General features: G+C 65.2%; 8 protein-coding genes across 8 annotated transcripts; 4 read left to right on the top strand and 4 right to left on the bottom strand.

Moving 5' to 3' along the window:
* Positions 1-653: 653 nt before the first annotated feature.
* Positions 654-2198, top strand: EMIHUDRAFT_111592 (hypothetical protein; the record flags this gene model as incomplete). Its single annotated transcript, XM_005786140.1, has 1 exon — positions 654-2198. One exon carries the CDS (start codon positions 654-656, stop codon positions 2196-2198), a length of 1545 nt encoding a protein of 514 aa, XP_005786197.1.
* A 1111-nt stretch (positions 2199-3309) lies between these two features.
* Positions 3310-3966, bottom strand: EMIHUDRAFT_44396 (hypothetical protein; the record flags this gene model as incomplete). The annotated part of the gene is made up of 1 exon (XM_005786141.1): positions 3310-3966. A coding segment is annotated over one exon (657 nt), but the record flags the coding sequence as incomplete, so codon positions are not given.
* Positions 3967-6596: 2630 nt separating this feature from the next.
* Positions 6597-8339, top strand: EMIHUDRAFT_423609 (hypothetical protein; the record flags this gene model as incomplete). The annotated part of the gene is made up of 7 exons (XM_005786142.1): positions 6597-6748; positions 6981-7088; positions 7380-7403; positions 7686-7721; positions 7856-7915; positions 8143-8226; positions 8298-8339. Coding segments are annotated over exons 1-7 (486 nt in total), but the record flags the coding sequence as incomplete, so codon positions are not given.
* A 2123-nt stretch (positions 8340-10462) lies between these two features.
* On the bottom strand, positions 10463-13423 carry EMIHUDRAFT_467717 (hypothetical protein; the record flags this gene model as incomplete). Its single annotated transcript, XM_005786143.1, has 8 exons — positions 13074-13423; positions 12361-12725; positions 11745-12286; positions 11568-11641; positions 11282-11422; positions 11176-11244; positions 10682-10883; positions 10463-10587 (listed from the first exon to the last, which is right to left on the bottom strand). Exons 1-8 carry the CDS (start codon positions 13395-13397, stop codon positions 10463-10465), a joined length of 1842 nt encoding a protein of 613 aa, XP_005786200.1. The 5' UTR covers positions 13398-13423.
* Positions 13424-18248: 4825 nt separating this feature from the next.
* EMIHUDRAFT_111596 (hypothetical protein) lies at positions 18249-19616 on the top strand (the record flags this gene model as incomplete). Its single annotated transcript, XM_005786144.1, has 1 exon — positions 18249-19616. One exon carries the CDS (start codon positions 18249-18251, stop codon positions 19614-19616), a length of 1368 nt encoding a protein of 455 aa, XP_005786201.1.
* Positions 19617-19978: 362 nt separating this feature from the next.
* Positions 19979-20718, bottom strand: EMIHUDRAFT_229277 (hypothetical protein; the record flags this gene model as incomplete). Its single annotated transcript, XM_005786145.1, has 2 exons — positions 19979-20043; positions 20529-20718. 2 exons carry the CDS (start codon positions 20716-20718, stop codon positions 19979-19981), a joined length of 255 nt encoding a protein of 84 aa, XP_005786202.1.
* Positions 20686-22614, top strand: EMIHUDRAFT_363772 (hypothetical protein; the record flags this gene model as incomplete). The annotated part of the gene is made up of 7 exons (XM_005786146.1): positions 20686-20731; positions 20987-21177; positions 21439-21514; positions 21716-21799; positions 21876-21980; positions 22275-22407; positions 22476-22614. Coding segments are annotated over exons 1-7 (649 nt in total), but the record flags the coding sequence as incomplete, so codon positions are not given.
* Positions 22615-22856: 242 nt separating this feature from the next.
* EMIHUDRAFT_229279 (hypothetical protein) lies at positions 22857-23987 on the bottom strand (the record flags this gene model as incomplete). The annotated part of the gene is made up of 4 exons (XM_005786147.1): positions 22857-22874; positions 23139-23495; positions 23748-23812; positions 23978-23987. The coding sequence occupies 4 exons, from the start codon at positions 23985-23987 to the stop codon at positions 22857-22859; spliced, it is 450 nt and encodes a 149-aa protein (XP_005786204.1).
* Positions 23988-24712: the final 725 nt, after the last annotated feature.

The following is a 24712-nucleotide window of genomic DNA, read 5'->3' on the forward strand; positions in this document are numbered from 1 at the left end:
GCAGTCGGTGGCGACTGCGATCGAGAAGCAGCGCCAGCCCAAGGAGGGGGCGCTCTGGGGCAACGTGCAGGCGTCGTGGACGCAGGCCGAGCGAGAGTCGGACAATGTGCGGCGGCTGCTGCAGGCGCGAGACACTTCCTAGACGCTTCCTGACACTTTCGTAACACTTCCGTCACCTCCTAGCGTACCCACATGGGCTTGCAGGGATGGTCCGAGCTCGCGCGAGGCGCTTCCGAGACACTTCGGAGACGTGCCACTCGACACTTCCGAGACACCTCCGACGCCCGGTTGTTTGATTACTGGTGGTCCATTCCCATCGGCCCGTGCCCCAGGCCGATGGCATGTCCAGCTGGCGGCCCGACGCGTCGCTGCTGCCGCCGCAGCGGCCGGCCAATGCGAGCATGGAGCAGCTGCTGCAGTACGTGCCAAAGGGCGGCACGGCGTGGCTCGCCTTCGGAAACAGCGGGGTCACCGAGATGCTGCTCAACTGGGCGCACCACGTCATCCAGCGTGGGTACAGCCGCCAGATGGTGATCGCCGCCTTTGACGAGACGCTGCTGCTGTCGCTGCACGAGCGGCGGCTGCCGGCGTACAACTACACGGGCGCGCTCCCGATCACGCACTTTCGGCACGCGCCGCACCTCTTCCACCGGATGGGCTACCTCAAGGCGGACTGCATCCGCCTCGTCCTCGAGACGGGCAGGGACGTGCTCGTCTCCGACTCGGACGTCGTCTGGGTTGGCGACCCGCTGCCGCTGCTGACGGAGCTGATGCAAGAGGGCGCGACGGTCGGCGCGTCGACCGACTGCCTCGATCTGGACTCGGACCGCGACAAGACCGAGCGGCCTCGTTCGCCGGTCCAGTGCGGCCACGCGCCCGGCAACACGCACGGCGCGGTCCTCAACACCGGCGTGCTCTGGTTCAAGTCGTCGGTCGACTCGATCGCGCTCGCGCGGAGGTGGGCGCTCGAGACGCTCAACCTGCACTCGCCGCACTCGGACGACCAGGGCGCCTTCAACAACCTGCTCGCCGACGGCATGTACCCTGTCAAGGCCGCCTCCCCGTCGGGGCGCGTCATCGGCCCGGTCCGCGGCTTCGGCCCCGAGGGTCTTCGCCTGGCTCCGCTCCCGATCGACCGCTTCTGCGGCGGGCACACGGTCTGGGTGCAGCAGGCTGGCGAGCCGCGACGCTGCGTCTCGATCCACGCGACCTTTACGGAGTACGGCGACGGCGGGAAGCGCTTCCGGCTCCTCGAGTCCGGCCTGTGGGCGCTGCTGCCCGATGCCTACTACACCGAGGGCAGGTTCCTCACCTTTGTGCCGCCGGACCCCGGAGCCGACCCGATGCCGTGCCAGGCCGGGGAAGGGGTTCACGCGCCGGGGAAGCTGACCGCGCCGTGCGGGGGCGAGGACCCGGCGCACGGGCTGCCTCCGAAGCCAGCGGGCAAGGAGATCATGTGGCAGGAGGGGCTGAAGCGGTCGGTGCGGCTGCGCGCCAACGTGGCGCTGATGGCGCGGCAGGTCCACGCACTGCGCGACGCGATGGGCATCGCGCGGGTCCTCAATCGCACGCTCATCCTGCCCCAGTTCGACTGCCTCTGCGACCGATCGGAGTACCCGGACATCATGCCGAGCTGTCTATACCAGGGCGCGCCGCGCCGGATGCAGATCCCGTTCAAGTGCAGCACGAGCTTCGTCATCGACACGCACAAGCTGCAGCTGATGGCGACGGAGCCGACGCGCTTTGGCATGCAGCCGCACAAGTTTGGGGGCAAGTTCACCGCGCCGCTGCCCGTGCGCGCGCACCGCTTCCTCGCCGACCCTCGCACCGACGCGGCCATCACGCGCTCCGTCCTCGACGTTGTCGTCGGTGCAGGCGCGGCGACGGCGCCCTGCTCGACCTCCTCCACCGAGCAGTGCCCCGCGCTGCCGCGCCAGGCGAGCAATGTGCAGGTGCTGCAGCGGCTGCAGGGCGCGGAGGCGAGGGAGGCGCGCGTGCTGCGCCTCTCGGACGCGGTTGGCGCGTTTGGCGGGTGGGAGGACCGGCCCGACGAGTCGCTGCTCTTCAACACGATGATGGAGTACTACCTGTACCGCGGCAACTGGTGCTGCACCTCGCGCTTCATCGACAACAACGCCGACAACGGGCGCGTTTACATCCAGCAGCCTCCGCCGCTCAAGCGCCCGAGAGGCGGCTGACTCCCGTGTAACTCGCTCGCGTGTGGAGGTCCTTTATGTCTGGTGCATATGTGTATGTCAGACGCTCTCTCGGCGCGGTGGAGATAAGAGTGTGGAATAAAACGAGTTGGTTCCTCAAGGGCCATACACCGGACGGCTTTACAAGCCTTTGTACCGTACGACCCCTACACTGGGCCGGTACTTTTTTAGATTTACCACCCCGGCCGGACGCCGGAGCTAACATGTATACACCGCTCGAGCTACGGACCCACCACCCACGCGACGGTCTCGGTTAAACTATTTGCATACTTTATTGCAATGGACGGCGACCTGTATCCTCTTCATGCCCATCCTCTCCCATTAGACACCAATGATTCTCCATCGCCCGTGCCGCACAGGCCACAGTGTTGCTCCAGCCAGCACGCAGAAGTCCGTCGCATCAGAGCACGAGAGCCGACGCGCCGCAGCTGGACTCGGCCGCGGCGCGGCGCGACGGCATGAGAAGCTTAGAAAGCGACAGCCGCGCTGACCCGCGGCCCCGCTTTTTGGGTGGCGCCGCCCCGGTCGCTGTTTTACCGCCTTGACTCCCCCGCCCTGCCTCCTGACCACGGAGCCGCTTGTCGAGTGTGCACGCCTCGTCCAGACCGCGAGCGAGTAGGCGCGCTGCATCCACGGCCGGCGTCGCAGGAAGCTGGTGCGGCGTGGATGCAGTGGGGGCGGCCCTCCCCTGTTGCCGCGACGGCAGGTCTGGAAGTTTGCCGTTGGCGGTGACGAGCGTGCTGGTCTGTGGCGGCGTGGATGAGGCGATGCGCAGCGAATCGAAGGCACTAAGATCCGAGTCAGCCCCCGAGGGCAGCACCGCCCTCCGGGCCGTAAAGAGCGCCGCGAGCGTCGCCGTGCGCAACAGTCGCCGCAGCTGCAGCCGCGGCAGTCGCACCCACGCCATCCGCTGTGCCGCGGCCGCAGTGCAGCGCTGCGCCGGAAATGGCCTGAGCTGTGCGTCGGTGAGCTCGATTGCCTCTTTCGAGAAGAGGCACGGCCCCTCGAAGCAGTCAAAGATCGTGCGACAAACCGAGGCGTCCGGGCTGGCCGCGCAGGCGTCGAGCACTCGCCGGTAGCGCCAGTCGCCTTCGTTCGCAGCGTCAAATGGGAAAGAACCGGTGAGCATACCGAAAAGCACCACGCCGCAGGACCACACGTCGGCGGCGGGGCCGTCGTAACCTCGTCGCATCGGGACCTCAGGCGCCATGTAGGACTCGCTGCCGCAGACGCGCGTAAGTGGCTCTCGGTCAAAGGCAGAGACGGCGCCCGAAGGGTGGGAATCAGGCCGCCTCTCGTAGGCGTGCGCGAGCCCAAAGTCGCACAGCTTGGCGTTCCCGTCGGCGGTCACGACGATGTTTTCCAGCTTGATGTCGCGGTGCACCACGCCTCGCTCGTGCAGATGCGCCACCGCGGAAATCGTTTGGGCAAAGATAGGCCGGGCCTCAGCCTCGCTGAGGCGCCCTCGAGCCAGCACTAGCTCAAAGAGATCTCCGCCAGCCGCGAATTCCATGAAGATGTAGCACAGCTTGCCCACCTCATCAAATCCGCGCAGCCCTACCACTCCAGGGTGGTCGAGACGGCGGAGCATTTTTATCTCATGCGCAATGGACTTTTTGCGGTCCAACGAGCCTCCGGTGTCTATCTCTTTTGCTGCCACTGTTTCGCCCCGCTTCAGGTCGATCGCCATTAGGACGCGGCCATAACCGCCCTTCCCTAGCTCATGATGGAGCTCGAAGTGGCCGACGCGGGGAGCCTTGACGCCGCGTGCGAGGAATGCCATCGTCATCGTCATGGTGAAATTGGCGCGTTCCTTACGAGGATGTAACTCCCGGCTGAATGTCGCGGCCGTCCAAGGGCAACGGTATAGGACTTCACAGCCTTGTTATTGAGAAGAAAATATCTCCTATGGCGCTGTGCGCTGGTCTGTGAGAGGTTGAGGTGCGAGCCCTGGAGGCCCTGGGGATGGGGTGAGACTACCCGCGGGCCTAGAAGGCCCGCGCGCAGGGGGGTGGGACATTGAGACCGGTCATGAATGAATGAGTGCGCGACACGCATGTTGCGAGCAGCGTTGTTGATTTTTTTTCACAGACCTTGAGCACTTGAGCACTTGATAGGGTCGCTTCCGCATGGTACGGGACCCCTCGATCGTCTCGCCCTCCCTCACTGGTGGGTGTGTTCATTGTGGGGGGGGGTCATAACAAACACGGTACAGGATCGAGGTGCACGCACGCTGCAGAGAAGCAGACCTTGTTATTGACAAGAAAATACGTCCTATGGCGCTTTGCGCTGGTCTATGAGAGGTTGAGGTGCGAGCCCTGGAGGCCCTGGGGATGGGGTGAGACTACCCGCGGGCCTAGAAGGCCCGCGCGCAGAGGGGTGGGACATTGAGATTGAACATTCTGTTCAGCGTGTGGACCACTTGTCCGATGTCCAGCGTTGGCGCGTAGCTCGGGTCGTACAAGTACTCACCGGTCTCAGCGGCATTGCCATGGTAGGCCAGGCCCACCTTATACCGCACAGCGCAGCGCGAGCCTGCATGTGCTCGCGCAACCCCACCTTGGAAGGCAACTCGCCGCGAGGCCAGCCCTCCTCCAGGAGGACCTGCTTGCGGCGCGCTGCCGACGAGCGGTTGAGGAGGTCGTAGTCGCAAAGGTCTTCTGCCTCCCAGGGCGGAAGGCGGACTCGGGCCCGGTGCTTCGACGCAGCACAGGAGTGTGCTTCATGGTAGCATGAACTCAGAAGGAACGGCCCCCCGCCCGAGAGCGCCTCTTCGACGCCCACGGGTCCCGGGGGGGGGTCGGAGGGGTTGCGAGAGGGCCCCGGCTATTTTTTGTTTGAATCCCGGAGGTCGTTCGAACATGAATTGACGTTCCACGTGCCCGTCCACAGCTACGGACAACATGCTAGCCCAGCAGGCCGCTCCCACCGCCGCCCGCGGCGGAGGCAAGGCGGCAAAGGGTGGCAAGGGCGCACTGTGTGTATGGCGGCAAGGGCGGCAGGTGTGCCACGACCGCGGCCGCGAGGCTCGTGGCGATGGATGCTCCAGACCCGCTTTGCGCCGCCGCCCTCCAACGCCCGATACTCGATCAGAGCCGGCGGAGCGACGGCGGCGGAGTTGCGGCCGCCGGCGACCTTCCCCTCGACCACGCCACCGACCCGTCGACAAAAGCACGCGCGGACTGCCATCGAGAAGAAGGAGAAGGAGGGCGGCGCATCCGGAGCCCGCGGGCGTGGCGTGGGCGGGCGCGGGCGCGGGCGGGCGCGCGGGAACCCCGCCAGCGGAGGCGGCAATGCCTCAGGCGGCTCTCTGCAGGCGGCGCGCGGCGCGCCCCTCGCCGGTCTCGCGTCGCAGCCCGTGAGTGCCGAGATCGGGTCTGTGCTTCGACGTAGCATGGATGGGCCCCCGGAGGCCCATCTACAGCAGCGGCGAAGTGAGCGTGTTTGTGGTGTTGGTGTGGCGTCTGAGCTTGGATCTGTGACTAAAGCCGGTTACCCGGTCGCCTAGCCTCTGCGCTGTCTGGCGGACGCCTGTATGCCATGCACGCGGACCACGCTTGCGTGGATACGTGGCTGGCAGGCTGACCCGTGTGCGGGGTAACCCGCGCACGGGGAAGCTTCACGGGTTCGAGCCGTCAAACATTGAGCAGCGGAGGTGTGCCGAGGGGGACCGGGAGGCGGCTCCGGATACGCGATATTCTTCCTCACACCCTCGCAGGAGTCGCTTAGGCGGCTCCCGTGGTGTACCTGTGTTAGCGCCAGTGCGCGCCAGTATGTATGTATGTAGAAAGATGAACAACAGTCAGGCTCGGACTGTGGACACCAACGCGGTATGGATGGGTGGACGCGAGACAGATGATGACGACACGCACGATCAACACACAGACCCAAACAAGCTCACAAGACACACAGAAAGAAAGAAAACAGACAAACCCAGACGAGGGATGGGGGAGGAGGACAGAGTCCCCACCAACAAGACACACAGAAAGAAAGAAAGAAAACAGACAACCCAAGGGAGGGATGGGAGGACGGCACGCCGCCACCACACAGGGATTTTAAGGAGAGGGGTGTGATGCGCTAGCCGTCGCCCACCCTTGGGCGTCCGCCTCTTCCTATCTCTCTTCGCAGTCTCTCGCAGATTCTCGCTGCGACCTTCATGCCACCTCGCGGTCGCCCCCTTCTCGTCGTTCTTTCCCTTGTCTCTTCTTCTACTGTCGCGTCGCTCTCCTCTGCTTCGTTCTGCGGCGCCGCCGCCTCCTGCCGGTCCCTTGCTCTCGCGGCTTCTTGCGCCTTTCGGCACAAGACACACAGCCAGTCCTGTACTCCTTGTTCTTCGCCAGAAATTTCTTCCTCGACGACGCGACAAGCCACGCAGCCTCTCCCCGTCTCTCCCCGTAACCATGGCGTTCTGGGGCCTTGAGATCCTGCCCGGCAAGCCGATGCCGCTCAACCTGACACGACGCCTCGTCGTCAAGCAGGCCGCGCTTGTCGTTTCCAAGCCCGCCAAGAAGACCGAGCCGTGCGTACTCTCGGTCTGCTGCCACCACCGCCCGCTCCGGAGAAAGCCTGCTCCCGCACCGAAAGCCGGGCCATCCGTGCGTACTTGCAGCGTCAGTGGGCTCGCGTCGCTTCTCCGCACGAGCTCTCATTGCCTCATTCTCCTTCTCTGCCGATGCCGCTGCTGCCGCCCACGCCGCCGCCGCCCGGCTCTCCGGACGGCGGTCTCCTCCTGGTTCCCATCGCACCGCCGCCGCCGCCTCGCAGGTGTCGGTCGCGGAGGACGAGCAGCGCTACGTTGTCTGCCGGCTGCACGAGGGCGTGCTCGAGCAGTGCCCGATGGAGCTTCCCTTCTCGCCAGGCGACGAGGCGCAGGTTCCGAGCGCCCTCTGGAGACACTTCCGAGACACTTCCGAGACACTTCCGAGGCGCAGGTTCCGAGCGCCCCCGATGCCGACCGCGCTACTGCCCTCGCTACGCGCTGCCTCCGAGCTCCATGCCGCCACCGCCGCCCTCGCCTCCGCCGCCCTCCTCCGCCACTGCCGCCCTCCGCCACTGCCCTCCTCACCGCCGCCGTCCTCGCCGCCGCCACCTTCGCGTCTGGCCGGCGCAGTTGCACCCCAGCGGCACCGGCCAACTCTTGATAGCTAATTTGTCCATTCGTAGGTCCACCTCAGCGGCGGCCACGCGGTGCGGCCTCAGCTGGCTTCCTCCTCTAGCTATGAATCATCAAGTCTCAACTGTTAGCTACGCCTGGACAGGTGCACCCTCAGCTAGCTTCCTCCTCTAGCCATGAATGATCAAGTCTCAACTGTTAGCTACGTCTGGACAGGTGCACCCTCAGCTAGCTTCCTCCTCTCGCTATCTAGCTATGAATTATCAAGTCTCAACTGTTAGCTACGTCTGGACAGGTGCACCGTCAGCTAGCTTCCTCCTCTCGCGCCGAATCAACTGTTGACTGTCGTCTGGCAGGTGCACCTCACCGGCTTCCTCGAGCTGGACCACGAGGACGACACGGAGGACATGGACGGCCACACCGTGAACAGCGTCTCTTCACACCTCCAGCTGTGAACAGGACGACACGGAGGACATGGACGGCCACACCGTGAACAGCGTCTCTTCACACCTCCAGCTGTGAACAGGACGACACGGAGGACATGGACGGCGAGCTCGACGAGCTCGACGAGGAGAGCTCCGACGAGGTCCGGGGCACTTCCGAGACACTTCCGAGACACTTCCGAGACACTTCCGAGACACTTCCCTCGAGGAGGAGAGCTCCGACGAGGTCCGAGACACTTCCGAAGACACCTCCGAGACGCCTCAGAGCTTGCGAGGAGCCTCCGTAGGTTGCCGCCCCCTATCTCCCCATGTCTCCCCATGTCTCCCCATGTCTCCCCGTATCTCCCCATCTCTCCCCATTCCTCCGTAGGTTGCCGCGCCCGCGCCCGCGCCCGCCGGCAAGAAGCCAGCCCCAGGCAAGGCGGCGCCGGCGGCGGCGACCTCCGCGGCCAAGGCGAAGACGCCCGGCGGCGGTGGCTGTGCTCAGCTTGCTGGTGTGTGACGTTGGCTTGTTGTTTTGCGCAGGGGAAGAAGCCGGTGCCTGAGCCTATGAACGAGAGCGACGACGACGACGACGAGGACGAGGAGGAGGAGAGCGGCGAGGAGGGCGAGGAGAGCGGCGAGGAGGGCGAGGAGGGCGAGAGCGAGGAGGAGGAGGGCGAGGAGGAGTCGCTGGAGGGCGAGGAGGGCGAGGACGACTTCGACGACGACGACGACGACGACGACGACGACGACGAGGACGACGACGACGAGGACGAGGACGAGGAGAGCGAAGAGGAGGTCCAGCTACCGAAGTCCGCCTCCAAGCGGCCCGCGCTCGCCCCGGCGGCGGGCGGCGCGGCCAAGAGGGCCAAGCCGGCCGCGGGGGGGGCCAAGCCGGCCGCGGCGGCGCCGGCGCCGTCAGTGGCCAAGGGCAAGGCGGGCGTGCCGAACGGCACCCCGGCCAAGGCGACGCCGGCCAAGAAGGGCGCGGCTGCCACTCCGGCAAGCGGCAAGGGCGGCGCGGCGGCGGCGACGCCGAGCGGCCCAAACACGTGGGCGGCGGCGGAGGACGCCAAGCTGAAGAAGGCGGTCTCCAAGTTCGCCTCGCCCGGCCGTGAACAGCGCCTCTTCACACCTGCAGCTGTGAACAGGCGCTCTCCAAGTTCGGCCCCGAGACGCCGAGCCGGTGGAAGAAGGTGGCCGAGGAGGTTGGCTCGCGCTCCGAGGACCAGTGCAAGAAGCGCAACAAGGCGCTCGCCAAGGAGTGAGGACGGCGGCGGGGACGCTACGAGGGGCGCGCGGCGGTGCGCGGCGGCGCGCGGGGCGGCGCCCGGCTAGCGAGTCGGAGAGAGCCAGAGGCGGGGCGTAGTGTGCTCGGTGGCCGGGGCATCTGATCAGGGAGCAGTGGCTCGCCGCGGATGGCCCAGCCGGCCGTTCATCAGTTCACGGCGTGCAGTGTCGCTGACAGCGCGGCGGCGCTCTGTTGTGTAGATGGCCCCGTCGCCCCGGCCCAGACCCCCAGTAGTGAGTAGGCGTGTGCATGCGATATCTGTTTCCTCGTGAGGGTATTACTATTTTCTGGCTGCCGCTCTCCTCTCCACCCACACGCGCACTGGGCCTTGCACTTTGAATGAATGCCGTGGCCCGTGCGCCGTGGCCCGTGGGGCTCCTGTCATTACCGTGGATGCGGAGACGCGAGGGTCGCCCCCCCTAGCTTGCCCCAGCACAACCTCGTGTGTGTGTGTGGAGAAGATTACCTTACTCTACCTTACTTACCTCGTAAAGCGTATAGTCTATAGTTGGGGCTCTCGGCGCCCCGTGTCGCGTGTGACCGTGTGACGCGGCGCGATCGGGCGGGCGCCTTCCGTGAATGGAGAGTGCCTTCCGGATACGCGACACCGCCGACACGCGGACACGCGTCATGCGTCGAGCTCTTCCGCAGTGATGCGGCTCAACCGCTTCCGCAGCTCGCCCACTTCCCCACGCATATCTCCATTTATACCATTGTCCTTCCAAAGCTCGCTCGCCGACAACCCCAGCGGTGCGGCTCCTCGCCGACAGCCCCAGCGGTGCGGCTCCTCGCCGAGCGAGCAACTCGATGCGCGTGCCGCGCCTCGAGCGCAGCTGCAGCGCGCGGTAGCCCTGCCGCAGCGAGCACCGCCATCTCGAACGCCGCCTCGGTGCTAGCGTGCCAAAGAAGCGAACGTACTGTGTTGCTCAGGCCTGCAGGCTAGTCCCCACTTCGCGCGACTCCGCCGACTGCTGGTACGACTAGCCCCTCGCCCCCACAAGAGCGCCAACCGTCCCCTTCCCGTCCTCGACCACTCACCCATTGACAGCACGGTCGGAGCCGCCGCCGGAGGATCTGCTGCTCGAGGAAGTGCTCGCTCGCGACAAGCGCGCAAAGAGATGAGCCTCGGCCACTGGCTCCGCCCCGAGGTCACGCATCACGTGGCGCAGGCTGATCTTGCGATGGTTGGCGCCGGGGTAGAGAGACACCGCCACTAGATCAAACAGCTTGTACGGTTGCTGCTGCAGCACGTCCGGTGCAGGTCAAAATAGCGCGCAAAGACGCAGGCACCCCTCTCCTCGTCCTGCTCTACTTAGGGACGGCCAAACAAAATTTAACCCTTTGTGTGTACTTGTTACGTGAAAACCCGCTGGGACCCGGACGCCAGCACACACGGCTAGATTTCATGGCGGGCCGCCTAGGCCCTGGGGTCGGAGGTAGAGTCGGTGGTGGTGCCGCGCGCGGCGCGGGCTTCGCTGTCGGGGGCGCTTAGGGCGGGGTCGGGGAAGCCGCACCATCCGTAGAAGAACGTGCGGAGGAGGCCTATACACGGGAAAGCTCCCAGAAGGTTGGTGGAAGGTCCCCCGGCCTCTACGCTGCAGGACGTGCAGAAAGCCTGTCCCGTTGGCTGTCCCACTCGCCTTGGTGCAATACTCAGGCACGGGTGCGCCGGCGCTTCCGGGGCACGAGCAATTGCGCCCCTCAGCCTTCCCTTTCCTCCGGAAGTGGGCCGCCGCGGCGTTGACGTTGGCGTCGCCAAAGTCTTTCCGGAGGTCTGCGTAACGGTTGAGGTAGCATTGCCAGTCGCATGCCTTTGCGCCGTCCTTGGCGCAAAGCGCCTGTGATGCAGTGCCGTACTGCTCACTCGGGATGTGTGGCAGCTCAGCTCGGGCTGTGTGTCTTGTGAGTCTGTGAGTCTGTGTGTCTGTGTGTCGGTGTGTCTGAGTGTCTCCTCTGTATGTCGCTCCAAACGTGCCGTCATCTCCTGTAGCGTCCTCCCATACCGCGCCGGTGTCCACTCCAAACCTGGCTGGCTCTTCACCTTCCCATCTATCTTAAGAGTGCCTTGGCAACGGCCTGCCGGGTCGGCGGCTCAGCCAGCTTTTGGCTGCCCGGCGAGGCAACAAGAACCTCGTTGTGGGTGGTGAGGCAGATCTGCGTGTCGCTCACAAGCCACCAGGGCGAATCCTCCATTGGCACCTAGCAGTCGGCAAGAGATAGTGATGGAGTCCATGACCTGCGCAGCCAAGCAAGTAGCACAGGTATCTTGCGCCCCAACCAGCCGGCCAATGCCGCACTGGTGCTCCACGCCGCGCGCCCCGAAAGCGTAGCGGTACGCGGTGATCGTCTTGCCGGCTTTCCGGTGGTCACAAAAGACCTAGCCCAGGCAATCAAAAGGACGGGGGTATTGATTGCACGGGCGAGGGGGAGACGGAGGGTCACCCGACCTTGTAGTTCACAAGCCGAGATTACCCGAGATTACCCGAGATTACCCGAGATTACCCGAGATTACCCGAGATTACCTTGTAGTTGCTCACAGGCCACCAGTCAACGTCGGCGACGATGAAGTAGAGGGGCGACATGGCGGCCGCGGCGCCTACGGGGGAGGGTTCCGAGAAAGCCTTAGCCCCGGACGGTGCCAAGGGAAAGAGTGCCCATTGGGAGCAGCGGACGCGCGCCGCAGGACAGAGCGAGCGCACGGCCGAGCGAACACACGCCTCCGCCGTCGCCGCCCCCCGCCCCCGCCACCTTCGCCGCCCTCGCCGCGAAGAGAGGAGGAGACAGCTCGGCGTCGGGAGACTCGGAGAGGGCGCCGCGCAGCCGCCCGAGGAGGAAGCAGAGCTCGGGCAGGTTGACGAGGTGGGCGATGTAGAGCAGCTTGAAGTTGATGCCTAGCATGAGGAGCAAGGTGACTCCTCCTCGTCGACGAGGGTGGGCGATGTAGAGCACAGGCTCGAAGTGGATGCCCGTCGAGGCCATGATCATCATGTGCATCCCCATCGCGACGGACGAGAAGGAGAGCGAGAGGAGCGAGGCGGCAATTGACCTTGGCAGCGCCAGCTCGAGGAGGGTGGTGGCTGGGTAGAGCAGCTCGAGCAGGAGCGTCGTCCAAGCGGACCCGACCCGGACCCACGGCACCGTTCGAAGCAGCCGGTTCAGCCATGCGAAGTGGGCGTTCGGCGCCATCAGTGCCTTGGACGCGAGCACGAAGTTGAGGGTCGCGCCGTCGGCCCACTCATACCTGCGGCCGCCACGTCAGGAACATGTCAGGGACCCGTCTTCAGGAAGACAGGCCGTGCCGCCACATCGGCCCACGGGTGCCAGTACTTGCCCGCCACAAGCTTGCAGTATCCGGTGCCGAAGTAGATGCACGCGAGCAGCCAGCGCAGGAGCAGCAGCGGCCACGAAGACGGGCGACGAGCGCTGCGGTGTGGCTGCCCCAGGCGCCGCAGGGAGCCGAGCGCGTCGACGGGGGGGACCGACGCGACGTTTGGTGCCGCCGCCAGGATCAGGAGCACAAACGGCGGCGCTCCGTGTGTCCGCTTGACAAACAACCCATCCGGGTCCTCCTTCCGGTACCCCATGAAGGTGCCGTAGACCCACCAGTAGGAGACTGCGGACCCCACCAGCGCGAACCGCACGACGGACGGCCGCGTGGCGAGCGCAGCGACGACGACGACCTGTGATGATGTAGAGGTAAGGTGTGTGGGCGCGAGCCGTTTGCGTGTGCGTGTGCGTGTGCGTAAGGTCCCGGTGTGTGTGTCTGCGTGTGTGTGTGTGTGTGTGTGTGTGTGTGTGTGTGTGTGTGTGTGCGTGCGTGTGCGTGTGTGTGTTTGTGTGTGTGTGTGTGTGTGTGTGTGTGTGTGTGTGTGTGTGTGTGTGTGTGTGTGTGTGTGTGTGTGTGTGTGTGTGTGTGTGTGTGTGTGTGTGTGTGTGTGTGTGTGTGTGTGTGTGTGTGTGTGTGTGTGTGTGTGTGTGTGTGTGTGTGTGTGTGTGTGTGTGTGTGTGTGTGAGCGTGTGTGTCCCACCAGCTGGTGCGCGAGGATGACGGGTGTCGGGTGCTCCACGCGCGGGATGCCGAGAGTCACGAAGGAAGGAACTGGATTGTACTGCGCTGTCAGCGCCGACTCGTGCCCTGTCGGAATCCATGGCCAGGAGAGGGCCGTGCAGACGGCCATCGCGAGGCAGTACGTCAGCCGGACGCTCACAACGTTGGCAGCATCGAGATGCAATCCGCGAGTCGCGCCGACAAAGCTGGCACTCGGCGCGAAGGGCCAAAACAAGAGGATGGCCGCCACGGACAGCATCAAAAGGTTCTCAGATGGATTATCGCTAAACGCAGACAAGGGCATGCTGGTGTCGTCGTTCTGGAGGGTACATTGAGCAAATGTCCGACGGGGACACGAATTTCGGCGGATTTAAAGAAGAATTTTAAAGAAGAATTTTACAATCACCAAGTATTCCAACAAAACTCCCTCGCACAACACTGGGCACGGGACTGGCGCGCACTGGCACTAACACAGGTACACCTAAAGAAGAATTTTACAATCCCGGGGTTCTCGAGGTGGATATCCTTTGGCTGCGTTGGGTAGCGAGGATTGGTGTGACGCGATCCACGCAGGCGTGGTTTCTGGCGGCCGACCGTCAGTGCACGGAGTTGCCCCTTCTCCGACTGCCCCGGCTGGCTAGAAGTACGCGTGCCTCTCGTCGCTACGACTAAGTCGGTGTCTCTGTCTTGGCTCTTTTGACTTTTGACATCCTGGCGGTCCTGGGCAGGTTGGGCCCAAGCCCCCCCCCCCCCGCCCCCGCCCCCCTGGCCGCTTCGAGGAAGTATGATGTAACATACTTCCGGGATGGTGTGCGGGGAGCGAACCTTAACGACCGCCCAGAAGCTTTCTGAGCGAACCAATCGGGCCAGGATCATCAGCATATGTCCCCTGCACAACATCGTGGGCGTTTGAGCGGTATTTGAGGAGCACCGCGACTCTGAAGTTCGGCCGGGTGGTCTGCAGACCCCCCCCCCCGGAGCAGCAGAGGCTCCGTGGGGTCGAAAAGTCGACGCTGGGAGTCGCACTCGTCAAACCGTCGCAACACCACGCGGTCCGCACGTACCTCCCACATCCCCTCCACCGCTGAGAAGGCGCAGATCGACCGCCGGGCCGCGTAGTCGTCGTTAAGGAGCGGTTTTTGGAGCCGTACGAAGAGGTCCCAGACGGGCGAACATGCGGTTTTTCGACGACCACACGCGATGTGGTATCTGGTTTTTGCTAAAAACGGGCCGCCTAGTGCAGCATCACTAGTACAACACGCAACCACACTGAGAGCTCCACACTAGCCGGTATAGGCGAGCCCCGGCGGCCTCACCGTCGCCGCTCGCGGCGGAGCCGACGGCGGAGCCACGGGTCGGTGCGACCTTTTGGGGGCCCATGAGCTCGCCGGGACGTCACCGATGGCTCGGCGCGCCTCTTCCCGCCAGCGCGGGGCGGCCCACCTACAGGAGCGAGGGGGAGGTGGTCGTGCGCTCACTTTGGCGGTCGCGCGCGAGGTGAATACTGGGTGTGAGGCGCGCAGGAGGCGATAGTGGGCGCGCCGGCGGTCGAGCCACCGAAGAATTCGACGTGGCGCAGCTCCGCGCCGGCGGGGACGACCGAGCACATGATGTCGGCGGCGGTCACGCGACGAGGGAGAGCCGCAGGAGCCCTCTGTGGAGCAGGCGCGCGAAAGCAGCGATGAGTGGCGCTTCGTCAGCCACCTGTGGGCGGTCACCGGGGTCGCGGTCAAGCTCGCGACGGGGTGAATCTGGTGCGTCTCGTATCACTGGTGAACTGGGTGTGCAGCAGCCGCGCTCAAAAAGAGGCAAAAAAAGCGGCTGCTACTTTGAGTGTCGACTCTTTCGACACACCGTGCTCGGCCCGGCTGGCAAGCTGGCTGGTGGTCGCGCGCGGCGCGTCAGCGCCACTCCGACTGGTCGGGCACCTCGGCTGGGTCCATCAGCAAGAGGCCCGCGCCGTCGGGCGGCCCCGGGAGCGCATGATGCCCCTCCGAGAGGCGCTGACGCCCCGCCGAGATCGCGCTGGTTTGGCACGAAAAACACGAGGCGCCAAGGGGGGGGGTCAAGTATGTTACATCATAGAAGGGGAGGGAGCGCACTCCGCTTTTGTACTGCGCGCGGAGAGGAGATCACGCTCAGACACGGCCGTATGTATGGTACATCGTTACATGGCGTGTCAACCGCGTATAGAGAGAGAGTAACACAGGCGAGCAGAGGGATTTGCCGGCGTCACACCATCACGCGTCGGCGGGAGGGCGTCGACACGGAAGGCCATTGACGGCAGGACGCGATAGGTCGAAACCCAGTGGAAATCTACGGCTTCAAGCGCGGAGTTATTACCAGAGTCCGCCTCGCAGCACTCCAGCACGTACGCGTCGGTGGCGCAGTCTAGACTTGAGCAGACACTGACCCCCCCCCCCCCCTCTCCCCCCCGACTGTGACCTGTGTGTGCTTCCAGCCGACGCGCTCAGCGGCGGCCCCTTGAGCGTGTCACCGTCTCGAACCCGTCCTCGTCCACCGCCGGAGCCTCTCGGCTCCGGTAGCCCGCCCCGCCCGCCTCCGACCCGCCGCCGCCGCTACCTCCGTCCACCGCCATGCCCTGTTCGGCCTCCTCGCCCTCGTCGCCCTCTTCGTCGGACGAGTCGCCGGCCTTGCGCGCCTTCGGGGAGATACGGGGAGATACGGGGAGGTACAGGGAGGCACGGGGAGGTACGGGGAGGTGCGGGGAGATGTGGGGAGATGTGGGGAGGTACGGGGAGGCACGGGGAGGCACGGGAGGTACGGAGAGATGTGGGGAGATATGGGGAGATATGGGGAGATACGGGGTACGGGGTACGGGGAGATGTGGGGAGATGTGGGGAGATACGGGGTACAGGGAGATGTGGGGAGATATGGCGTCTTCGGCGCCTTCAGGGAGCTCCAGACTCTGATCGGGCGACTGCCCCTGGAGAACAGAGGGTTCTAGTTAAGCGCGCCTTCGGGGGAAGCGGCGCGGCGATCCAGTTGTTCTCGGGCCGCTTCGCCGCCGCTTTCGCCAGCAGCGCGTTGGCCGTCGCTAGCTGGCCGGCCTTCGCCTGGCAATGTGTGTGTGTGTGTGTGTGTGTGCATGTGCATGTGCATGTGCATGTGCATGTGCATGTGCATGTGCATGTGCATGTGCATGTGCTGTGTGTGTGTGAAAAACAGCTTTGCGCTAGATCGGCCGGAGATCGCGCCTCGGCGTGAAGAGTGCAGAGCAGCCTCGCAATCTGCGCGGGCGAGTCGTCCTCCGCCTACCTCCCCATGCCTCCCCATATCTCTCGTGATCTCCCCAGAGTGAGAGGGAGAGGGAGAGGGAGAGAGGGGGGGGGGGGGGCGAGAGAGAGAGAGAGAGAGAGAGAGAGAGAGAGAGAGAGAGAGAGAGAGAGAGAGAGAGAGAGAGAGAGAGAGAGAGAGAGAGAGAGAGAGAGAGGCAGGGGAGAGGGGAGGAGAGAGAGCGAGAGGCAGAGAGAGCCTCGATGTTGAAGTCGTCGAGAAGCGCCGAGTCGAGCAGCGCCTCTAGCTCGTCCGCGTGCACCGCCTCCGACGTCAGCATCCCGTGGCACACCTGCGTCGGCCGAGCTGGGTGTTCGGGAGGGAGACGGATCTGCGGCGAGGGTGCTCCTAGCAGCGCTTCCCGGCAGCGCTCGCGGCTCTCGTATTTTCCACGCAAGCGCGTGCGCAGGTGAAGATGATGATGAGATCCCGCGCAAACTCTCGTGCTCTGGGTTCGGTGAAGCGACTGCGGCGCGGCTCTCCCAGTGCGGCAGCGCCTGCTGCAACAGCGCGAGTGCCTTGTCGCGTGTGTTGCGGCCGCCCCACTCGTTCTCGACGGCCATCCCGAGAGCGGTCCACTCGGAGAAGACGGTGTGGATGGCGCGGGTCAGCACGTCGGCGATCTCGGCGTGGCTGGAGCTCGCCATTTTGCTTCTCGGCCGCTCGCTTCGCTCTCGCTGGTCGTGGAAGTCGTGGAACGTGGTTGTGGCGGGTTCGGGCTTCGGTCCCCCCCGGGACGAGAAAGCCAGTCCCGCATACCTGCCACGGCGTGCGATCTAGATTCAGCACACGCGCCTCTGCTCGCAACCACTCATCCAATGAACTGTCGTCACCCATGAGTGCGAGTTAGGGCTAGCGGCTGGCCAATAGCCTGTGAGGAGGGCGTCCATAGACACCTCACAAGACCCCACACACGGTCTCGTCCGTGCCTTGCGGCCGGCGACGAGATTGCTAGAGGCGGAGCAAGCCTGCTCTAGTCTCACACGTTCGCCCCTGTCGCCTGTCTGTGTTGTTGTGCTGTTGTTTGTCTCTTGGCACCTTGGAGTGCTGGGGGGGGCGACAGGGGGGACGTGGCCTGAGTGATGTGTACGCCCACTCAGGATGTGTGGCAGCCCGCTGGCTGTGTGTCTTGTGAGCTTGTTTGTGTCTGTGTGTCGCTCGTGCGTGTCGTCATCATCTGTCTTGCGTCCACCCATACCGCGTTGGTGTCCAGTCCGAGCCTGACTGTTCTTCACCTTACTACATACATACATACCTGCTTCTACCTCCTACCTCTGCTTGTGTGTCTGTAGGCGTGCCGTCGCTGGAGCGGCACACATCCTCAGATTGATTGCCTTTGGAGCAGCCTGCCGCTGGCTAGCCAACCAACCAGAGTCAATCAATCAACCAAGCTCCATGCATAAGATACATAATAAAGACGAAAGCCAACAGTCGGACTAAGGGGCTGGGAGAGCGGACGGGGGAAGAAGGCTCATGCACCTCACCTACTAGTGTATTCATCACCCAGTACTTGGAAAATACTGTTTTGCATAATGGGCTAAAACGCGTGGGGCGCCATCCCAGGTAGGAGGCTGTGGCTTCGCGAGCAGCGCCTTGCCTCTCTAATATGGGCCACCGGTTCCGGCGAGACCTACAAGCTTCCGGCAGGAGCAGCATTTGCGCAGCGCGATCCATGGCTAGAGCAGGCTTGCTCCACCTCTAGCAATCCCGCCGGCCGGCGAGGCACGGACGAGACCGTGTGTGGGGTCTAGTGAGGTGTCTATGGACGCCCTCCTCAGAGGCTAGTAGCCTTAATTCGTAGTGTCGGAGCTATTTCTTCTCAATAACAAGGCGACGGCGTCCACTCTGCATCCACACGATGGCGTGCTGCCTCCCGGGCTGGTGCTGCAAGTTCCAGCGGCGGATCGAGGCGTGCGGCGTCATCCTCTACGAGGAGTCGCACCTCGCCGACGGCGACTTCTCCACCGTCACTCTCGTCTGGCACGAGGACGACCTCGTCGTCCTCAAGCGCACCCCACTCCCCGCCGACCAGAAGGCGAGGGCGGACGACGTGGTCACTGCGCACGAGCGGCTGCGCGGGCACCCTTTCATCGTGCACCTCTTCGGCCACGACCTCATCGCCGCCGGCGACGCCCTCGAGCAACGGCTGCTCCTCGAGTACTGCGCGGGCGGCTCGCTGGCAGCCTCGCCGCTGCCGATCGGGGAGGCGCACGCGCTGCCGATCCTCGGCCAGCTCTGCTCCGCGGTGAGCGCCTGCCACGCCGCCGGAGTGACGCACCGCGACGTGCGGCTCGAGAACGTCTACCGGCGGGCGGGGCCGCGAGACACGTACGTGCTCGCCTCCTTCGGGGCGTGCCGCGTCTCCAAGCTCCCCTCGTCGCCGGGCGGCCAGGTCCTCCGGAGCCGCGAGGCGGTGGCGGCGGCGCGCCAGGAGGCGGAGGAGACGGTGCACGCCGTCTGCCGCGCGCCAGAGCAGGTGGCGCCGGAGCTCGGCGCGACCCTCGGGCCAAAGGTGGACGTGTGGGGCGTCGGCGTGGTGCTGCACCAGCTGCTCCTCGGCGTCGCGCCCTTCGCCTCGCCCCTCGACACGCTCGCCGACCGCGCCCCCCTGCCCGCCGAGGCCAGCAGGAGCCCGGCGGCGCGCAAGCTGATGAGCAAGATGCTCCAGCGAGACCCCTCCGCTCGCATCTCCGCCGCCGAGGCCGAGACGCTGGTCTCCGCCCTGGCGTACTGGCCCGAGATGGCGGCGGCGGCCGGCGCGCAGTCCGGCGTCGAGCCGCCCATCGTGGCCGAGGTCGCGCCAGGAGCGCGGCGTGATGAGATGCCGCCGGCTCTGCTCACACAGGCCTCGCAGCTCTCCAACTTCGTCGACAGCGGCTCTCGGGACGTGTCCCGGGACGTGTCTCGGGACGTGTCCCGGGAGGTGTCCCGGGACGTGTCCCGGGAGGTGTCCCGGGAGGTGTCCCAGCGCGACGAGTGCTCGTCGAACGAGGTGGAGCTGCGGACCGCGCCCTCCCCGCCGCCGAGGCTGCGCCCGGTGCTCGACACGATCGACAGCCCCCGGGCAGTCGCACCAAGCTCGCCGTCCAAGGCGGCGACGGCGGCGGCGCCGCGCCGGACGGCGTCGCCTCTGCCGGAGGAAGATGTTGCGGAGCTCAAGCGCGCCTTCTCGTCGCCAACCTTCACGCGCCCGCGCTGGGAGGACGAGGACGACGACGACGCCTAGAAGGGCCAGCCTTCTCCGCCGCCGGCAGTCGCGCTACCGACAGTCTTCCACTTGTCCCCGGCGGGGGTCCCGATGCTGTGTGTCTCTGGGGGGTGGCGCGGGGGCCCCCTAGGGCGTACCCAACCATGCAGGGGGGAGATGTTTTAATGGGAATTCGGCGCGTACTTCCTACTTGCGGCCATGCTTTGCTTTTATTTGCTATAAAAATACGCCTTGCGACCGGCCGTTCGATTCACCTTGTAGGTTTAGGAAAACAAGGAAGGTGGGGGTCCTTCCACCGCGTGCACGGCATCGACGTCGACGCGACGCGCGTCACAAACTGCCTCGGATTGGCTGCTGGTATTCTCGAGGCTAACCTATGCCTACACAGCAGAGATTTCGGCCACCACGTGGTTGGGGCAAAAGCACACCGAGACATCTCCGCAACCTTTGCGGCGAGCGACTTGTCCTTGATTGCCCAGCTGCGAGGGTCGGGGGAGGGATGGGGGGGGGGAGGGGGGTGGGTGGGGGAAGGGGGGGGGGGGGGGCCTGCCCCCCCAAAGTAGTACCCAACCGTGGGAGTGTGCGGGGGGCAGGCTGGGTGTGTGGGGGGGGGAGAGGGGCGGTGAGAGAGGGGCGGGGAGAGGCGAGGGAAGAATGAGAGAGAGAGACGGAATTGCGCCGGGGTCGGTGTCCCGAGACGAGAGCCGAGGAGATGGGAGGAGAGGAGAGAAGAGGAGAGGGCGGAAGAGGAGTTGGGAGTTAGGAGGAGAGGAGAGGAGAGGAGAGGAGAGGAGAGGAGAGCAGCTTAACGAAGGAGATCATCAGCCGCAGCGCGCCGTCGAGCGGGACGCCGCGCAGGGAGAGCGAGCCGATGACGAGGCGCGCCGTCTCGCGCGCGGCGGCGTCGCGCCCGCCCAGGTAGTCGCCCACCTTGGACGCGTCGACGGAGCTTGCCGTCGTTTGCGAGAAGGAACGCAGCGATGGTCTCCGGCTCGCCGTCCGCGACGTGGCCACCGCTCACGAGCGCCGCGACGGCCTTGTCGCCCGACTTTGCGTTGAAAAAAGAAATCCAGAATTCGCCGAGACTATCGGCTTCAGCTCGTGAGCGCCGCTGAAGCATGCTCTCGCGCGTGGTGCGCAGCGTGGAGCCGCCCACGCCCACCCCGCTCCCTCTCCGCCCGTGCATCGCCGCCCCGCCGGCCCCACGCGCGGCCTCGCCTCCCCCACCCGCCGCATGGCCGCCGCTCGCCCTAGCCGCTCACGCACTCGCGCACAGCTATGCTACGGCGGCCTCCGGTGCACAGCCGCGGCCGCGGCCGTGGAGCGCACCACCTCCGGCGGCCCGCGCCGGCCCTCCTCCTCAGCCTCCCGCGCCCACGCCTCCACAGTCGCGCGCAGCTGGCGGGCCGCTTCTTGCGGCGCGCCGCCCGGCGGCGAAGCTGCTCCGCGGGGGGCAGCGGCGGGGGATGTGCGCGGCGGCGGAGGAGGGGCCGAAGACGGTGCAGGGCATCTCCCTCTCCAACCCGCCCATCACCTGGCTCGTCTCGATTCTCGGAATCAACTACCTCCTCTGCTTCCGGCGCGGACCCCGCCCTCCTTTCTCCTCTCTCTCCCCTCTCTCTCTCTCTCCTCTCTCCCTCCCTCTCTGCTCTCTGCTCTCTCTCTGTGTCTCTGTTGATCGGCGCATTTCCGTGTCGCGCTTTCATTCTTCCCTCGCCTCTCCCCGCCCCTCGCTCCCCGCGAACACCCTCCCTGCTCTGCTTCGCTCCCGCCGCGCACACTCCGTTGAACCGGGGGCAGGACCACCCCCACCCCCACCCCTCCCCCCCGCCCCCCGCAGCTGGGCGATCAAGGACAAGTCGCTGGCCGCAAAGGTTGCGGAGATCGAGGCGGAGCAGGAGGAGGCGAAGGCCAAGGTGACGAGATGCAGCCGAGAGACAGCCGAGAGGCAGCCGAGAGGCAGCCGAGAGGCAGCCGAGAAGAGACAGGCACACAGAGCACCGGTGGACGGGAATGGAGGAGGCAACAGTGGCCGGGCGTCTGTGACGGGCGCCTCGCTTGAAGAGTGTCTACCCTACCCACAATGGAGGTGAACCTTGGGGAGATTGCGATCTCAGGTGCAGAGCAAGGCGGACGGGAACTACGACCTGCACAAGGAGTTCCTTCGCAAGGAGTCCAAGGTGCAGATGGACGAAGCAAAGGTCGAGGACCCCTCCCCTACCCCCACGGTACCCGAACCCATACCCTACCCCCACGGTTCCCGAACCCGAACCCTAGGACGCGATGGCGAAGACCATGGCGTTCGTGCGCAAGGAGTCGGCGCTGCAGAGCGGCACGCCGCTGCCCGCGGCGGTGGACACGTCCAACCCAACGACCTGGAAGGCGCCCCTCCCCTACCCCCACGGTACCCGAGCCCATCCCCTACCCCCACGGTACCCGAACCCTGCCCGCGGCGGTGGACACGTCCAACCCAACGACCTGGAAGGTGCCGGAGGGACAGCAGAGAGGCAGCCCGAGAGGCAGCCGAGAGGCAGCCGAGAGGCAGCCGAGAGGCAGCCGAGAGGCAGCCGAGAGGCAGCCGAGAGGCAGCCGAGAGGCAGCCGAGAGGCGGCCGAGGGGCGGCCGAGGTGAGTTCGTCCCCTCCTTGACTTGTTCAACCGTCGGTGGGCTCGGCAGGTGTCGGACGTGCTCGCGTGGCTGGAGGAGGAGGAGCTCGGCGACCACACCATGGCATTCAAGGAGCACGCCGTCAACGGGAAGCTGCTGCTCACCCTCACAGAGCAGGACATGGACTCGCCGCTCAACATCGTTAATTAATCAACCAATCAATTAATTAGTTCATCCATGAGCAGGACATGTACTCGTCGCTCAACATCGTCTCGCCGCTGCGCCGCAAGAAGCTGACGATGGCCATCGCAGACTTGCGCGCCAAGGCCGCCTGAGCAGGCGCCGCCGCCAGGGCGGCGCCGCCGAGCATCCGCGCTTCAGGGCGGGGCGAGTGAGGGTAGTGAGCGGGGCGAGGGAGGGAGACCCCCCCCCCCCCCCTTCCCCCAATCCTTACCCCCTGGTCCTCGACCCCCGCTCGCTGCGTGACTGGCAAACTGGCCGAGCGGCGAGGCGTGTGAGTGAGAGAGGCGAGCCCGAGAGGTGCCCCGCCCGTCTCTTTACCCCGTGATGAGATCCCTCGAGTGTGCCCCCCCGTCCCGCCGCATGCGCGCGGCATCGTAGCGCGCGCGTGCCGCGTCTGTGATGAGCATATTACAGAGTCGAGCTCTCCTGGTCTTGGACTATTTTAAAACAAAAACATTAGATTTAGAATATTAATATTTAATTTCACAACAATCATGAATCAATTCCGTGCTCCGCCCCACAGCCCACACTGCCATTTAATTATTCCCTCCAACTCAAAAAAACACTCCTTGCTTGCCCGTTGCCGCAGCGCGCAGGCGGCGGCCAGCGCCTTGCAGCCCTCGTCGCCAATCTTGTTGCCGTTGAGCCAGAGCGCCTCGAGCCGCGGCGCTGCCCCGCGCTCGCGAGGACCTTCGCTAGCTGCGCCGCCTCTGCGTCGCCCCAGCCGAGGCCATTGTAGATCAGCTCGGTCGCCTTGCCAAACTGCTCCTCGAAGGCGGCCTCGTACAGCCGCTTCACGAGCGGCGTGTCATCCTTGCCGTTGGTGAAGCTCTTCTTCTCCAGCTCAGCTCGGCAGCTCCGCCGCGAACACAGACGGCAGCAGCGGAGGGCCCCGCTGCCTCGTCTGACAGCTGCCGCCGCGAGGAGCGCAACGAGCACGACGCCAACGCCCACCACACCGGAGCCGGGCCCCGCCTTGGCGGCCGCCGCCGCCGCATACTCCTTGCAGCGCCGCGTCCCGCTCAGCGCCGGTGCCTCGCACAGGGCCTAACGGGAGGGGAGAGGTGCAGGTTGGGCGTCTGCACACGCACACGAGGCGGCAGAGAGGTGGCCGGCGGAGAGGCGGCCTCGACGCACGCGGCGGTGGCGGCCGCGCTCCGGGGGACGTTTTTGTTGTTCACGCCGGTGGACGCAGCCCTTGCGAAGTCCATTGGCGCGCTGCCCTTCTTGTTGCGCGCCGCCACGTCTGCACCCGCACGCACCAACGCGCGGATCACGGCAGGGTGCTTGTGAGCCTACAGCGTGACTTAAGCCTGTCTGGTCCTCGACTGCCGTGTGCGTGATCTTGGGTCCCGGGGCTGTGCCTTTGTGTGAGGGCGAGGGTCGGGTTAGGGTGAGGCTAGGGTGATGGTGTCTGTCTGGTCTCGACTGATCTGTCGTGTGCGTGATCTGGGTCGCCCAGCCCGCCGCAGGCGCCGATTTTTGGGTACATTTTACTTGTTTTCATGGGACAACAATTCGGCGCGTACTTGCGGCCATGCTATCACGCCTTGCCGCTTGCGACCCACCGACAGCGGACACGGGACAGTGAGAGCCTGCCGCAGGCAGCCTGGGCTGGTGCTTCCACCGAGTTCTCTCCCCGAGGTTGTGTGTGTGTGACACACACACTCACATACTCATCGAATTCTCCGGACCCCGACAAGCCGCCCGACGTTGGGCCTCTGCCCCGCACGCCCCCGCCCCTTCTGCCCCTCGCTCACACCCCGGCCCGACACGCACATACAAGACAAACCCGGCGTCCTGCTCTCAAAAGAAAAAGAAAAAAGGGAATGAGGAGACCAGCGGGGGAGACTCCCCGCCTATGCAAGCCCCAGAGAGGGGCCGCCATCGCCGAAGCTGTGCCAAAGCATAACTCCAAAACCCGCAGCGGCCCAGGGGGCCTTGGGGGCAGCCTGCCGGACCGCCGCTGCACGGGGCTAGGCACCAGAAGATGAGTGGAATTGATGAATTGGGCCGTTGTCCGTGCCTCCCCTCTATACGTCAGAGTGGGACCTACGCCGCGCCGGGAAAGGGGCGCGCCCGGTCCTCGACGGAGCCGCGCGCCCCAAACGACCCAGGCGGCGAGTAGTCGTCCTCGAACCTTCGACATGTAGTTGCCCATAGTTAGCGCCCGCCCGCCCCCCCCTCTGTTGCTTCGCAAACGAAAAACAAAATAAAACCAAGCAAAAGAGAAAGCGAGGCCAAAAAACGATTGCGTAAACGGC

This window comes from Emiliania huxleyi (genome assembly GCF_000372725.1).
Source record: "Emiliania huxleyi CCMP1516 chromosome Unknown EMIHUscaffold_154, whole genome shotgun sequence".
NCBI classification, from domain to species: Eukaryota; Haptophyta; order Isochrysidales; family Noelaerhabdaceae; genus Emiliania; species Emiliania huxleyi.